Here is a 17,184-nt window from a genome sequence, read left to right on the forward strand (position 1 = left end):
TTTTTAAAAAGAATTCATGCCAGGTGGTAGCGGCACACGCCTTTAATCCCAGCACTCGGGAAGTAGAGGCAGGTGGATCCCTGTGAGTTTGAGACCAGCCTGGTCTACAGAGCGAGTTCCAGGACAGATTCCAAAACTATACAGAGAAACCCTGTCTTGAAAAACCAAAAACAACAAACAAAACAAAAAAGAATTCTCATGAGTTGGATGCTGTTTCCAATGGATATAATCCCAACATGTGGGAAGCTGGGGCAGGAGAAGTCTAAGTTCTAGTCCAGCCTGTGCTGACAGTGAGATACTGGCTTGAACAAAAATGACAGGGGTTGGGGAGCAAAGAGAGTTCATGTAGGCAAAGGACTCTAACGCTAACAGAAAATTCCATTTTGTAAGCCACGACACTACAGTGTCAAACAAGCTACACAGCTAGCTCTCTTCACACCAGCCTCTCTAGAAACAGGAGAAAGGATACATGCTAAGGAAGGATACACACTAACAAAGGAAACATGCTAAGGAAGCATTCATCTTGTCAGCTCTCTTACCTATGATGAGAAGCTACAGGAGGGAGAGTGTTTCCATGACCACCTTCTTTAAGTCGCTCCAATAACTTTCGATATTTTTCTCTTTCATCTTTTTGGACACCCTGAAGAAAAAAGTATGCATGGTGAGTAGCAGAACACATGAAGCCTAAACTCAAATCTAACCAGACACTGGCCAGTGAGATGTATCCCACAGATGAACTTTATTTGGGGAACACTGTTCTTAAAGTTGTTTTAATACCAACTTTATAAGAGAAAAAAAATTTGAATCCCAAATCCTGACTCCTTTAGAGAAAAAGGAATCAACAACTTGGAGCTATCCCCTTTAGGAAGGCCATTTCCTTCCCATCCTACTTCACTCACTCACATTGTCTTCTAGATCAGTGGTTCTCAACCTATGGGTCCCGACCCAGGGAGAGTTGAACAAACCCTTTCACAGGGGTCACCTAAGACAACCTACATATCAGATTATTTATATTACAATTCATCAGTAGCAAAATTACAGTTATGAAGTAGCAACAAAAATAATGTTATGGATGGGGGCCACCAAAACATGGGGAACTGTATTAAAGGGTCACAGTATTAGGAAGGTTAAGAATCACTGCGCTAGATCTTGGAGTCATTTGACAGAACTATGTTGAACAAAAGTGAGCTGACCAGAAATGAACAGAAATAATCCACTTGGTAATCAGAGTCCACATCCCATGGCCCTGCAGTCTCAGCCTTTACGGCACACGGTCACCCTTCAGCACCTCACCCAGCTGACCTGGCCTGGCCTTCCTGGACAGTAAATGCTTCTCAATCTTCTTGCTCCTCAGTCTCCACTGCTGCCATAAATGCTGACGCCTCTGCCCACATCTTGTCTCACACTACATTCTTCCCCTGAATGATCTTATCAGCTCCCTTGAATTAATTAATTACACCAACATGTAGAAAATTCAGAAACGTGTCTCTAACCCTGCCTTCTTCTCAAACTTCCCATCACCTATATCCAAGAGTCTACAGGAGAGGTCTTCTTGCGTGTTTCACAGGCACTTTAAACAATGTCCAAAACTGAAGTCAGCATCTTCCCCCTAAACACACAGGGTATCTTGGTCAGTGACATATATTTATCCAGAGCTGAAATATGGGCCTCGAGTTCTCCCTGTATGCTACGTATTTATTATTCTCAATTAGCACACATGTCCTTGCTAAGACTGACTACCCATTGTCCTAGGATCTGTCTGCTTAGTCCTGCCTCAGATCTCCTAAAACACTTAGGTTCCTCTTCTGGAAACGCACAGAGGATCTCTGGCCCACTATCCCCTTAGAATGTCTGATGAATTATAGCCCTTGAAGGCAGGGGCCAAATCTGGAATTTATATCCTGAATTACTAAAACTAGTGCAGTATCTGGGACTGGAATAAATATTTGATGAACCAAACAAACAGCTCCCAAACCATCTACCAAGTTAAAGAAGCAGATGGTATTGGAAGTGGCAGAGACGGAAATAATCCTCAGCATTCCTGGAATAAATGAAGCTCTCAAGAGAGAAATGAAGGCCTATCTCTTCATCACACTATGCACATCATTTACCACCTTTACTCAATTACAGCTACTAAAGTTTGTGAAATAGGAAGGGCATGATGGTGCATGTGCATCCCAGCACTCTGGAGGCAGACACAGGCACATTTCTGTGAGTTAGAGTCCAACCTGGTCTACATAGTGAGTTGCAGGACAGCCAGGGCTATGTAGAGAGGCCATATCTTCAAAAACCGTAATTAAAAAAGCAATCTCTTTCTAATAGGACTTTTTCTTTCTTTTAGGTGGGCCTAACATCTGAAACTAACTTCATCATGTGTCTAGAGTAGCTCTGGGTAGCAAACTGTACAGCAACAGTACTTACTGTGAGTCAAAGCAGGCTTGGGAGGCCAGGAAGGGACAGGATGCTGGGACACTTATAGTCACTGTACCCTTTCAGTACCTTTTGAATTGTATGTCATAGAACACAATTACTCAAAAGTCATTAAAAACATTTAGGATATCAGGCTAAAAGGGCTTACCTCCTCCACAGTGCAATGGGGACGCCTCACACCCTTGCCACTCTCTTCAGAAATCATCTCTGTTACACCCTGCTCCTGAGGTTTCCATGTTAAGGAACTCTCTGGGTTGTTTTTGCTATGGCGACGGCCACTTGGTCTTCTATTATAGCCTCTGGAGAATAAAAGAAGGAAAAACAAAACAAAACAAACATATCACTGAATTGGGATTTAGGTTCCTAGGTCATCTCATTATTCTGCTGTTCTAGTTTAAGACTGCTAGTTTTTAAACAACCAACCATTATTTGTGAAAGTTAGATATCCCAGCATTCTACTAGGGAATGTCTGTTCTGGTCACAGAGCTGTCGTATAAAAGCTCTCCTTCTCATAGATAGATTTCCAACCCCAGCCCCAGACTTAGCTCCCTACTGCACACAACTCTCCCCTAATAGTGTACTTTTCCTTTACTCAATGTGCACCACTGAAATATCAGATACATGCTAGCAAATTCTATGCTGGGACAGCGTAGCATGTCTATGGCCATAGCCACAAAGAGGCCGAGGCCTAAAAACCACTTCAAGCCAAGAATCTAAAACCAATTGGGCAAGGTAACAAGACACATTTTAATTTTTAAAAGATGTGTGTCAGGAGTGGCTATGGAGTATAGATCAGTGGTAGAGTGTTCATCTAATATTCAAGGCCCTGGGTTCAATCCCTAAAAGGAAGAAAAGGGAGGGGAAAAAGAAAAGAGGGGAAAGGGAAAAGAGAATGAAATGGAAAGGAAAAGGATGCAGAGGGAAGGGAAGGAAAGGGTTAATGATTAATAAAAAAAAAAAAAAAACCACATGCTGCTGGTAGCAATACCTGTATCTCTCCTTGGTATTGCCAAGGACACAAATTGATATCATAGCTCTTAATAAGTACTTGAAAAGAATACAACATGCCCATATGCTATTTTTCACAAAAACACTATACTACCTCTAAAAACATCCACTGTCTATGTTAAACTTAAATACTAATGTCATTACAAGGAAAAGTTATGGAGATACACAGGATTAAAGCAGATTCTTAAACAATGAAAACCAAACAGTATGCAATCCTGAACTGGATCCTGGTCCTGGACAGGGAAAAAGTTACAATGAAGAAATTTAAGTAAGATTTATATGCCAAACTTTATAACCTATAATTATAAAAGTCAATATCCCCACCCTTAAGAAATAACTCAAATATTCAAGAAAAAAAGCAGGAGTTCAAGTGCTAACTCTCAAATGGTTCAGAAAAAAAATATACATACACACACACACACACACACACACACACACACACACACACACACACACACACGGAGATAAAGTAGATGTAGCAGAGCACCAGTCAAAGCACTGGACGGGAAAATGTACACATCCAAAATTGTAGAAAACATCAACACTCTTCACTCAATCAATAAAAAAGAAAACCAGACCTTATCAAACCCCACTTCAGTTCAACCATGACTCATCCATAGCCATTATTACTGTGATGGTCACAAATAGTAATTGTACACCTTCTGAGCTCACAGTCAGCATTTTCCTATCAAGATCTTCCTTTCCCACAATACACATTCATCTATTGGTATTTGTGTTATAAGCTTTATGCATTTTCATGTTTAAACTGACCCCTATTTGACCACTAAATGCCTATCAAGTTTTCTTCCCAAGTCTGGCTGGCATTTCACCAGTTTTTGGGTCCTCCTTCAGTTTGTATTGTCCCTCCTACCTTTACAATTCATCTTTCAGGCCGGGCGTTGGTGGCACACGCCTTTAATCCCAGCACTCGGGAGGCAGAGGCAGGCGGATCTCTGTGAGTTCGAGGCCAGCCTGGTCTACAGAGCGAGTGCCAGGACAGCCTCCAAAACTACACAGAGAAACCCTGTCTCGAAAAAACCAAAAAAAAAAACAAAAAACAAAAAACAAAAACAAACCAATTCATCTTTCAGAGGCACCTGGTTTTTAGCACTCTCTCTCTAGACCAGGTGGTTTCAACATCGAGATCTCCTGCCTCTGCCTCCCAAGTCCTGGAATGAAAGGTATGTACTGCCACAGCTGGCTTTCATTGAAAGTCTCTTAAAATGATTCATTTTAGTCTTTCTGTACACATGCTTTGTCTGCATGTGTCTGTGCACCATGCGCACACAGTACTCGTGTGGGGCACTCATGGGCATCAGAGCCCTGGAACTTGAAAGCTACCATCTGAGCACTGGGCACTGAACATGGATGGGCCCTCTACAAGTGCTCTAAAACTGTCAGCTCTCCAGCCACCCACCTTTCACTTTTAATTATAAGTTTAGCCAAGGGTCTCCAGATTTGTGTTTGTATGCGTTCACATTTACACGTGTGCTTGCCCATGTGAAAGCAAGAGGCCAACATCAGGTGTCTACCTCAGCTGCTCTCCACCTCATTTTTTGAGGCAGGGTCTCACTGAACCTAGAAGATCATCAATTCTGCTAGACTGGTTGGCCAATGAGCTCAGGCATTTGCCCGTTTCTCCAACCTCCAGCACTTGGGGTTACAGATTTGTGCAGCTGTGGGATAGCTTTTACATGGATGCTTGGAATCTAAATTTAGGTCTTTGTGTCTGTACGGCAAGCGCTTTACTGACTGAACACTCCATGAGTCTGGGTACTTACTGCTATTCCTACTACTATTGACATCCAGTTTTATCCCTTTGTGGTCGGATATGATACAGGATGTTATTTTAATCTCCCTACATTTACATTGAGACTTGTTTTGTATTCTAATATGTGGTCAATTTTGGAGAAATTACAATAGTTCCTAAGAAGAAAACACATTCCCTAACTAGATACCACACACTACCAAATAATATCCCTGGTACCAGGAATGGGCTACCTCTTTTGAGTTGTTGACTAACGGGGTCCCATAAACCAACCCCCTAAATATTACAGGCTATTGCCAATGCTCTTGGTTGCCCTCTAGAACTTGACTTTAAGACCCTACTGCTGAAAAACAACACATACTTGAGTCACAGAATACAGAGAAATCCAGCTGGTACTCAACTGAAAGTTTAAACCATATTAGCTGGTTTTCATAGTGCTGGAAGGTACTATGCATACCACCAGAGGAAAAGTAATCAAACTCACCCAGCTATGAACCCAGCAAGCTACAATAATGCTGCAATAATAGCACAAATGTTATGGTAGTAACCAATCAATTATGACTGGATTTAGGCCCACTTCATGAGATGGAACCCACACCTGACACTAAGGCCAAGAAGCTGAGGCTGGATAGGGCATGGGCTCTAAGGGGGAAATCTACTACTATTATTCTACTAAATGGATATAGCAATAAAAAAGACTTAATGACTATAACTGTCAACCAGTGTGTCCCTCAATCCTCATCAGACAAGCTTCTTCTGGCCATGGCTATTAACACAGAAACCCACAATGGGCTGATGTATAGAGTTAAGAGACTCTGAAGTGAACAGTCCTAAATGGGTGTCTATACCACACCTCTTCCCTCAAGGCTCAAGGATCTATGCAGAAGAGTAAGAAGATTGAAAGAACCAGAGCTAGAAGGTTAACTTCAAGTGTTATCCTTACACAACAAGCAGATGCACTTATGAACCCATGATGAGACTGTAACAACACGCACGAAAGCTGTGTAAGTTCAAGCCATACAAAATCCTAGCATGGCAGTGGGTACAAAGTCCTTCCCCTGCTTAGGACCTACTGGTATTGAGTGCTACAGGGAAAGAGAATGTCACTTTTCTTCAACAGAATGACACCAGGCCAATAATCATATTCCACGGCAGGCCCCATACTCAGAAGTAGCTTGAACCATGAAAATAAATGACCCAAAGACTTTGATATTGGAGTTCAAACTTCAAGCTGAAAATCAGAAAAGTAAAGCAGCTGATCACTAGTTCTTACCACTACCTCTGGCTGAATGAGTTGATCCTGCTGCCTCTCCTCAGCATGGCTGGAGAACCCTGAGACTGAATGTCTTCCTACCCTCAGTGTGGCTGGAGTGAATGCCCTATAAAGATACTTCGCTCCGTCATATATACCTCCCTAATGCTGGGACTGAAGGCATGTGATCCCAGGTGCTGAGATCATTTTTGTCTGAGCTGTTTCTCTTTAGGACTGGATCAATCTTGTATAGAACTGGGTGCCCTTCAACTCAGAAAGATCTGTCTACTTCTTAATCCTGAGTCCTAGGATTAAAGGTGTGTACCACCACCTCCTAGCTTCTGACTGCTGGGATTAAAAGTGTGTGCCTGGCTTCTATGGCTTGTGGCTGACTTTGCTTTCTGAACTCTCAGGCAAGCTTTAATAAATTGTAAATAATGTATCACCACAGTAGCTATATCAACACAAACTGGACTTGATAGGAGAGCCAGGAGGTGGGAGGAAAGACATGAAGTTGAGTGAGCATGGAGGAGCTGGAGAAGGAATGAATATAAAATACAGTGTGAAATTCTCAAAAAATAAAATAGAGCTGTAGTGATTAGTGATTAAGAATACTGGCTGCTGTTCCAGAGGACCAGGGCCGGGGGGTTCAACTCACTCTTCTGGCCTATGAACAGACACAGATTATGTATTCAGGCAAAATACACATAAAATTATTAAGATAAAAATCTTAAAATCGCCGGGCGTTGGTGACACACGCCTTTAATCCCAGCACTCGGGAGGCAGAGGCAGGTGGATCTCTGTGAGTTCAAGACCAGCCTGGTCTATAAGAGCTAGTTTCAGGACAGCCTCCAAAGCCACAGAGAAACCCTGTCTCCAAAAACAAAAACAAACAAACAAAAAAAAACCTTAAAATCATTTACAAAACCAAATCATAGTATGGACATGTAATACAGTTGGAAAGGAAACACTCAAATTCAAATCTAACTAATCATATGACAGTCAGCAAGTTATTACCCTCAGAGTACCTACTTAATATGATTTAACAGAACAAAAGTGAAAATGTCTAGCAACAATGAGTTCCACTTACAGAAAAGCAGAATTTAAAACTTACCCAAAGGCAGGGCATTGGTGGTGCACGCCTTTAATCCCAGCACTCAGGAGGCAGAGGCAGGAGGATCTCTTTGAGTTCAAGACCAGCCTGGTCTACAAGAGCTAATTCCAGGACCATCTTCAAAGCCATAGAGAAACCCTGTCTCAAAAAACAAAAAAACAAAACAAAACAAAAAAGACAAACAAACAAAAAAAACCACTTACCCAAAAGAAGGCAGGACTCTACGTGGCTGATCTCGGGTCACTGTCACTCTGATCTTTGGATAGTCACTTATTCCATTAGGAGATTTGTTACCTTTAATAACATATTTGTAATGAGAATCAGCCTGCATCAGGACAGAAATTTTACATGGCAGAACTAACTACCTCCAGTACTCCAGCATGAACGTTTACAAAAACATTAAAGGAAAGCAATGGTAGGCTAGGAATGTAGTTCTGTAGTCCACTATTACCCAACACGTATGAGACCCTAAGTTCAATTTTCATTACCACAAAACCACAACAATAATCAGGTAACTGATACTAAAACAATATGTATAAGTCAAACTCAATATACATAAACCTTAAAAACCATGAGCTAAACCAAACCTTGATCCTTGCATTGCTCTGTTATTTTGGTTCCAGCAATGTCAAGGAACTAACATACAAGTACACACTTACTCATGTTTGCACTTCTGTGCCAGAAGAGGTGCCCTAACTAAAGGCATGAGGAGTAGGAGTATAAAACATCACTTCTTAGCTGCTTCTACTTTGGCTTCTGAACCTGTAACACTCATTTTCACTAGTGGCACACGCCTTTAATCCCAGCACACGGGAGGCAGAGGCAAGTAGATCTCTGTGAGTTCAAGGCCAGCTTGGTCTACAGAGTGAGTTACAGGACAGCCTCCAAAACAGTACAGAGAAACCCTGTCTCAAAAAAAAAAGAATTTATTTTTATTATTTCTAAATTTTGTGTGTGTCTGTGTGTGTGTCCAGAGGAGGGTATTATATCCCCCAGAGCTAGAGTTATAGGCAGTTGTAAGCTACCTGATGTGGGTGCTGGGATCCTAACACAGTTCCTCTATACAAGAGCAGTACACACTCTTAACCACCTAGCCATCTCTCCAGCCCTTTCTTGTTTTTTAATCAATGAGACTTGATCTGAAGTCACATTAACATATAACAGAAAACACAATAGTCAACTCAGACAAGAATGCTAAAAGAAAGCTCTATGTGGAAACCTGAGTGTTGATGCTGAAGTTTCCAGTTTCAGATTTCAGAGTGTAGATCAGGGATGCTCAACTGGTGGGGTCCATGCAAATATCCCCAAAATTTCAAAAACATTTCTAGTCCCAAGAATCTAAGATAAAACCTATACTTGGGTTTTTGTTGCTGTTGTTCTTTTGTTTTTTGAGACAGGGTTTCTCCGTATAGCCTTGTCTGTCCTGGAACTCACTCTGTGAACCAGGTTGGCCTCAAACTAGAGATCCTCCTGACTCTGCTTCCAAATGCTGGGATTAAAGGCATGTGCCACCACCTGAATGGCACCCGAGGAACATCCAAGGTTGTCCTTCAACTAAAATACCTTACAAGAAGCCAAGTGTTGGTGGAGCATTCCTTTAATCCCAGCACTCAGGAGGCAGAGGCAAGCGGATCTCTGAGTTCGAGGCCAGTCTGGTCTACAGAATGAGTTCCAGGACAACCTCCATAGCATTACAGATAAACCCTGCCTCGAAAAACCTAAAAAATAAAATAAAATACTCTACAAGATAGAACACTTTCAAACACAATGTTTACTCTTATTTACTTGAGGTTTGATTAAAAACAAACAAACAAGAAACTGAGTGCATAGCCGGGCGTTGGTGGCGCACGCCTTTAATCCCAGCACTCGGGAGGCAGAGGCAGGCGGATCTCTGTGAGTTCGAGGTCAGCCTGGTCTACAAAGTGAGTTCCAGGACAGCCTCCAAAGCTACAGAGAAACCCTGTCTTGAAAAACCAAAAAAAAAAAAAAAAAAAAAAAAGAAACTGAGTGCATTACTGTCCCCTTTTCCAGATAAGAAACTGAGACACACTGAGGTTAAGGAATTTTTTAAAGTCCAATGTCTGGTTAAAAAAAAAGGTAGTACGCAGCCCTACTTGTTTTGATGGACAGTACAGAGACTAGGTCTTCATTCTCATCCTAATCCAAATTGGTGTTTTCCTTTCCTAGTCTTCAGACTTAGGGGACACAGGCAGAGGGCAGGTAAGCAAGAGCAGTTTGACCACCTCACCCAGTTTCAGCATGCTGTTGCAAGATCCAGAACCTGTCAGTTCACAAGACGAAGAGTTCGAAAATACCTAAAATAAAGCAGTCACTTCTGTAACACCCAAGCTTGCACTTTAAAACTGTTTCTAATATAAAGCTCACTCTACTCACGATTATTTTCAAGCTAGCATACAGAAATAACATCATTAAGAAAAAATTGTCAAAACTGACAAGTGTTAAACAGATAATTATATTTTCCCCACAAATACTTTAATAAGTAAAAACAAATTTCCAGCCAAGAGGTGGTAGTGCACACTTTTAGTCCCAGCACTCAAGAGGCAAAGGCAGGCAGATCTCTTGAGTTTAAGACCAGCCTGGTCTACAGAACAAGTTCCAGGACAGACTCCAAAGCTACACAGAGAAACCCTGTCTCAAAAAAAAAACAAATCAATGCTGGGCGGTGGTGGCGCACACCTTTAATCCCAGCACTCGAGAGGCAGAGGCAGGTGGATCTCTGTGAGTTCGAGACCAAGCCTGGTCTACCGAGTGAGTTCCAGGACAGGCTCCAAAACAATACAGAGAAACCCTGTCTCGAAAAACAAAAACAAAAAAAACAAAAAAAAACAAAAAAACAAAAACAAAAACAAAAAAAAACAAAATTTCCTTTTCAAGACAGACTCACTATACAGATCAAGCTGACCTCACACTCACTCTACTGTTTTTTAAAAGACTTCTTTATTTATTATGTATATGCACATTAGAAGAGGGCACCAGATTTCATTATAGATAATTATAAGCCACCATGTGGTTGCTGGGAATTGAACTCTAGACCTCTGTAAGGGCAGTCTGCATTTTTAACTTCTCAGCATCTCTCCAGCTCCCTGTTCTTTTGTTTTTAAGACAGTGCTTAACTCTGTAGCCTGGGCTGGCCTGGAATTCACTATGGAGCCAGGTTGGTCTCAAGCTCATAATGATTCTTCTGCTTCCACCTCCTAAGGATTACAGGCATTAGCCACTACACCTGGCTTTTTCTTTTCTTTCTTCTTTTTGTTTTTTAGACAAGGGTCTCACTAGGTTGTCACAATGTCCTGAATGTCCAAGGTCAGCTAACTCTCCCACAGCAGCCTTCTGAGCACTGGGATCACAAGAGTGTGCCATCAGGCTATGGGAGACAATGGTATTGCATTGCTGAATGTGTGCGTGTGTCTGTGTCTTCGTGTGTATGTGTTCGTGTGTGTGTGTGTGTGTGTGTGTGTGTGTGTGTGTGTGTGTGTGTTCATGTGTGTGCACATATGGAGGTCAGAGGACAACTTGCCGGTCCTGGGGATTGAACTAAGTCCATCAGGCTTAGCAGCAAGCCTGAACTTGCGACAGTCTTTACTCGCTGAGCCATCTTACTGCCCCCAATATTCTTTATAAATATTTCTAAAATACTTACATGTTTATCCTTTAATTTCTTGACCTTCATATCAAAGCTAATAAATGCATGATCATTTCTGGAAATAAGTCAACCTATATGTTAATTCCCCCCCAAACACTATGAGAATATTTTTTAAATTCAATTTATAAACATCACAGTGTGTAGGGCTGGAGGTGTGTAGGGCTTAATATATACAAGATCCATACCAGGCACGCCTTTAATCCCAGCACTCAGGAGACAGAGGCAGGGAGATCTCTGTCAGTTTGAGATCAGCCTAGTCTACATAGAGTTCTAGTATACACAGAGCTAAGAAAAGAGACCCTGTCTCAAAAACAAACAAATGATATATGAGATCCTGGGTTCCATCTCCATACAAAAATTAAAAAGGAAAGGAAAAAGACCAGTATCCAAGCTCCATGCCCACTGACCTCTCCTGAAGGGGCCGCATTCCGTGTTCCATTACAAGCAGAAGACACCATGGGTTTTGTGGTCAGCTGGAATGGAACTCCAAATAAACTTGCAGCATTGTAGAGACTGTTTTTCACTTGGTGAATGAAACAATCTAAAAAATATCAACAAATTATAAACAGAGCATTAACTTGCAGAAAAAAATTGTTTTGAAAAGAACCTCTATTAGTTTTTAATAGTCTTACTTTTGAACACTGAAATAAAAATGTATCTATAAAAGTATTTGGAGGCCATGGAGGTGACTTAGTGAGTAACAGTGCTTGCTATGCAAGCCTGCCTGGCAACCTAAGATTGATTTCCAGAACCCATATAAAGACAGAACTGACTCCACAAAGTTGTCCTCTGATTTCCACAGGCATGTAACTGCATAATTTCACTCACACATGAATAAACTGAATAAATGGAATTCTAACATGTGAATTTTGTTTTAATCAACTACCACAGCTGCTACAAAAATGTTAAACTATTACTTCAATAAGCCAAACTGATTCACCAAGCAATTATCTGAAAAAGCAGCTTTACAGCAGTAAGCTTTGTAGAATACATAAAGAAACCACAGAGATGAAGGCTAAATGGACAAGGAACATCCATACTGCTAGTTATGAAAACACACAGAGAGCCCCGACCTCTACTCAAGTTTACCCTCCCTTCCCAGGCAGGTGCCAATCTGATTATCTTAAACAGCCATCTACAAAGCCCCTCACAAATCTTGACTGAGTGCATTATAAAACACACGGCTCTTGAGCATCTGTGACAAAGAAAAGCTATCCCACAACTGAACCAGAAGCATTGGACAATCTCTAGTTCACTTCTTCCTGGTACCAAGGATTACAAAATAGATTAGTAAACAAATGGGGGTTGTGTTTCAGGGCTCCTCCACTTCCTTCTTTTATAGTACTACCTCCTCACTTCCTACACATACAAGTTTCCTACAGTTCCCTTTGTACTCACTAATTAATTATAAAGAACTATTTTCTGCTTTAAGAGAAAAATAGTCTAAAATGGTAGATTTAAAGCAACGGAGTTCAAATATAGACAAAATATGAAATAAGTACTCTCTAGAAAGGGGAATGGCTCCAATAATCCAGAAAATATGTTGGTGAGGTGGAGCAGAATTCAAACTAGAAGTAATTTACTTGTTTGCTGACTATGATGGTGCATACTTGTAATTTAAACATTCAGGAGACTGAAGCATCCTGTCCTAGTTAGGGTTACTATTACTATGATGAAACACCATGACCAAAGCAACTTAGAGAGGAAAGGGTTTCTTTAGCTTACGCTCTATCATCACTGTTCATCTTCAAAGCAAGTCAGGGCAGGAACTTACACAGGGCAGGGATCTGGAGGCAGGAGTTGATGCAGAGGCCATGGTGTTTGTTGCTTACTGGCTTGTTCCACATGGCTTGTTCAACCTGCTTTCTTATAGAACCCAGGACAACCAATCTGGTGGGACCACAATGGGCTGGGCTCTCTCATATCAATCACTAATTAACAAAATGTCCTACAGGCTTGCTTGCAGTCAGATCTTAGTGACATTTTCTCAACTGAGACTCTTTCTCCAATGACTCTAGCTTGAGTCAGTTGACATAAAAATAGCAAGCATACACCCCAAGTTCATGAGGTGGATCCCAAGTTGGAGATTGGCCTAGGCAACATCATGAACTTAAGGATAACCTGTGCTACATATGGAGTCCCTGTCTCAAAAAGGAGAGGTTCTAACTCTTCAAATTAGTTGTTTTTCATTTCAGAAATTGGGAGACAATACCAAGTTATTCCTACAATAAGTTGAAGGATCATTTCTGTTTTATTTTCCTACAAATTTTATTTTTAAAAAAATGGGACTATCCTAACACTGTGTTAACTTATCCCCTGAACTCTCACAAAGGAAGGTCTCACTGTGAGAGACTCAGAATACATGGTGCTCCTGAGACTCTGGCTTTCACTATAAAGTCATGGGTCTGCTATGATGAAGTCTTGCTCCCTTCCTACCTTTCCTCACTTCTGCTGTTTCTTCTCCCCATAGCTAAGTAGAGTAACCCAATGTAAAAGTCAGAAGCCAGGTGTGACTGCCTAGCAATTTTGTTTGAATGAGTGAAAATTAAAAGTTCAGTTCTTTCTTGAGGTGTGATGGCTCACATCTGTACTCCAGAACTTGGATCTGAGGAACAAAGGATTGAGACCAATTTGGATTACTTAGTGCCACACACACACACAAACACACACACAATTTAAAAAATTTAAAACCCTCAATTCTTTGAGTTAAACTAGCCACATTTCAAGTACTCAGCAACCATCAGCACAGGAGGATCTACTGATCAGCACACTGTGTACCCAGCGTCATCTCCAGTTCAGATTACTTTCTGCTGTTTGCAGTAAGGAAACCAAACTCTGTATGCAACAGAAATGAAGGATCGGGGTGATCCTTAGGCCAGATGTAGATGACTACCATATACAACCAACCCAGGAACCTTCTCAAATGCCACCAAAGTTTTGTCTTGTTCTGAAGTACTAGGAACTGAACTTGGGTGCTGAATGTATTAGACAATCACTGAACTTACTCTACCCTCTTACTATTTACTTTGAAACAGGTCTCATTAAACTGTCCAAGCAGGTTTTGAACTTCTGATCTACCTGCTTCAAAATCCTCAGCAGATCAAAGGCATATGTTAACCAGGCCCTGGGTACCCAACAGTTGTTTTTTGTTTCTAGTTTTTTGGTCATGTTGCTTTATGTATTTTACTACATTCAAGTACAAGCTAACTAATATTTATCGAGATTTGTTTTTTAAAGCAGCTCACTTTTTCCTTAATTAAAAATTATTGTATTCAGGGCTAGTATTCATTTCTCTTATTTCCTATAATTGTGTAAAATCAAGACATAGTCAGCATTTCTTGGTGGACTGAAATGAAATATCAAGTTCCATAGTTAACCAATATATTTGGAGTAAACCAAATTCATGATCAGGTTGAAAAAGGGGAGCATACTATAGTATTCTACTGTGCCTTGCCCTTTAATCTGCTTTTATTCTCTTCTACCAGTAAGATATAAGAAAGTAGATTTGAGGCAACAAATCAGATTGGTTCATTCAGTCAGATGAGTCTGATCAGTCAGTCTGAACTGGCTTCTCCTCGAAAATAAAGAAAATTTAACTTTTTATTATAGAAGGTTTTAGAACTTCAAACACCTTCAATACACACATCTGAAAGACACAAGCAGTCATCTCCAGGAAGGACAATGGCATAGGTAAGGACAGGAAAGAGGCAACTTTTCATTGTTTCAACTTTTTACCCTTTGAATTTTGTTCCATGCATGTATTTTTCCTACTAAAAGAAATGATTTTTTTGCCTTGCGGTGGCACACGCCTTTATTCCCAGCACTCGAGAGGCAGAGGCAGGTGGATCTCAGTGAGTTCAAGGCCAGCCTGGTCTACAAAGCAAGTTCCAGGACAGCCAGGATCATCCCAGAGAGAAACCCTGTCTCCAAAAAAAAAAAAAAAAAAAAAAAAAAAAAGAATTTTTAAAATGTAGTACCTAATCTTGGTCTTTTGGCTGGGATTTCATCAGTGTCCACTGTAGTAGTAGTAGAAAACAGAGCACTGTAAAGAAAAGGAAAAGAAATACATATACACATATGTAACACATGTAGTTCTATACACAAAATTACTCAGAGCTGGAAGTGTGACTCAGTTGTACAGCACGTATTTAGCATGTAAAAGACCCTGGGTTCAACACCTAGCACCAAAACAAAAACTTCATACAACAACTTGTAAAACAGAATGCCATTTCCATATCTTAAGACCCAACAATCCCTACCATGGAATGAAATGTCATCTAGTCAAACTGAACCAATAAATCATTTGTTTTTGGAACAATGACCTCAGAGACAACCATTTTTTACTTCAAGTGACAATATTAGCAGCCTAAAGAGGTTAAGTTATTGGGGCTTTGGGAGGAAGAGTGTTTAACTGCCCCACATCACCCTTACCCCAGTGCTGGGAACGGAAGACAGGACAGGCATGATAGACAAACACTCTACCACGAAGGCACACCTCTAGCTCCTAGAATGAGTTGTTTCATAAGACTCGAGTCCCTAAATATAGTAAAGAACAGGAGTAAGGCAGCTAGAATTCAAGGCATTGAATGACTGAGGGACTATGAATGAGAATGATTGTGATATTAACAGTCCCCATTCAATAAAATATACAGTTCCACTGTACACCAGACCCAGCATAAAACGCTGTCTGCCCTTATCAAGTATACCAAACATCACTTTATGAACTTTATAGCACCTTAAAAGATCCTCTCTCTCTGGAATACGTGCTACAGTTTAGCTAACAACCAGTTCCATCAGTGACCTACATTCCTAGAATCATCTCTGAACCTTTTTGTTTTACTTCCCCTAAACCAATCTTTTACCCACTATTCTTAACCTGGAAACACAAAAATAAATAATCATCACAATAAATGAAGCAGACACAGAAAAGGAAGGAGGGAAGGATGGGAGAGACTTATAGGGAATATAGAATTTGCACAGTATTTTACTTTCTAGATAATCCTTAATTAAAGGGGAAGACTGTAAAAAAAATGTAAAGGAATAGGTGCTAAGTAACAACATTTGTAATTTCCCTCTAATTGTAACCAAGTCTTGGAGTGCGGTACCTACTTCCTTTCTGCCTCTAACACCGACGCTAAACAGGATCATTCTCCTCCCCTCTAGCCCAACACTGACACAGCTGCTGTAAAACAAGACGACTGCTGTTCCCTGGTGCGACGAGAACAGTACTCGCAGTCAAACTCCTAACCTACTGGCTTGTCCCTGCGCTGCCCGCCCGCGATGACACCGGGCGACCGGAGCTGTTATCGGGTGAGCAGCACGACGCCGGCCTCCCGCTCCCCTTCCGCTCACAGCCAGAGAGGCGGACTCGCCGCAGGCCTCCGCGGTCCCGGAGCCGCCGGTTCCCACAGGCCCGCGGCGCCCAACGCCAGCGCGGGGGAGGGGACCGGCGCGCGGCCGCCTTACCTGCTCGAGCGCCGCCTCTTGAGCAGGGCGCGGGCCCCGGGCGCGGGCCGCTCGCACAAGCGGAAAATGGTGCCGAGAACCCTAGCCAGCCATCTGTACATTCCAGGCCTGAGCAGCAGCGGCGGCCGACACACCCCGAGACGCGAACCCCAGAGCTGTCGCCGCCGCCGCCGCTGCCGCTGCCGCCTTCGCTGCTTCGGCCGGAGCCAGGTTCAGGCGCGGACTTGTGACGCCATCAGAGGGCCCACAGATTTAACGTTCCCCGGGCTAGGGGAGGACCCTCTCCGCGCCGCTGACATCACCTTCTTCCGCCCAACGGGAAAGCGGCCTCCTCAATCTGCGCACGCGCAGTCTGGCCCCTGCGCCTCGTAAACCTAGCGACAGGAAGCCGCCGGACCCAGTGGGCTTAGTGCAGACCTGATTGGCTGGCTGGTGGGCGGGGCTTTCTCTTTGGCGGAGCCAGTCAGGAGTCTGCCCCGGGA

At 42.1% G+C, this 17,184-nt stretch overlaps 1 protein-coding gene across 3 annotated transcripts in view; it reads right to left on the reverse strand.

The window, feature by feature from the left end:
- The window catches only part of Senp2 (SUMO specific peptidase 2), a 39,095-nt gene extending 22,159 nt beyond the window's left edge, over positions 1-16,936 (reverse strand). The window contains exons 1-7 of one of the 3 annotated variants that reach the window (XM_040751053.1): positions 16,703-16,936; positions 15,214-15,278; positions 11,644-11,777; positions 9,821-9,887; positions 7,776-7,866; positions 2,579-2,729; positions 540-640 (exon numbers count right to left, since the gene is read on the reverse strand). In XM_040751053.1, the coding sequence (XP_040606987.1) occupies positions 540-640; positions 2,579-2,729; positions 7,776-7,866; positions 9,821-9,887; positions 11,644-11,777; positions 15,214-15,278; positions 16,703-16,803 (710 nt within the window). In that variant the 5' untranslated portion in view covers positions 16,804-16,936. Of the gene's footprint in view, positions 1-539; positions 641-2,578; positions 2,730-7,775; positions 7,867-9,820; positions 9,888-11,643; positions 11,778-15,213; positions 15,279-16,484; positions 16,623-16,702 lie in introns of those variants that run through there. The other 2 variants (XM_040751054.1, XM_040751055.1) reach the window with 2 other exon arrangements.
- Between the last annotated feature and the right edge of the window lie 248 nt (positions 16,937-17,184).

Source organism: Mesocricetus auratus, unplaced genomic scaffold, assembly GCF_017639785.1.
Source record: "Mesocricetus auratus isolate SY011 unplaced genomic scaffold, BCM_Maur_2.0 Super-Scaffold_100008, whole genome shotgun sequence".
Classification (NCBI taxonomy): domain Eukaryota; kingdom Metazoa; phylum Chordata; class Mammalia; order Rodentia; family Cricetidae; genus Mesocricetus; species Mesocricetus auratus.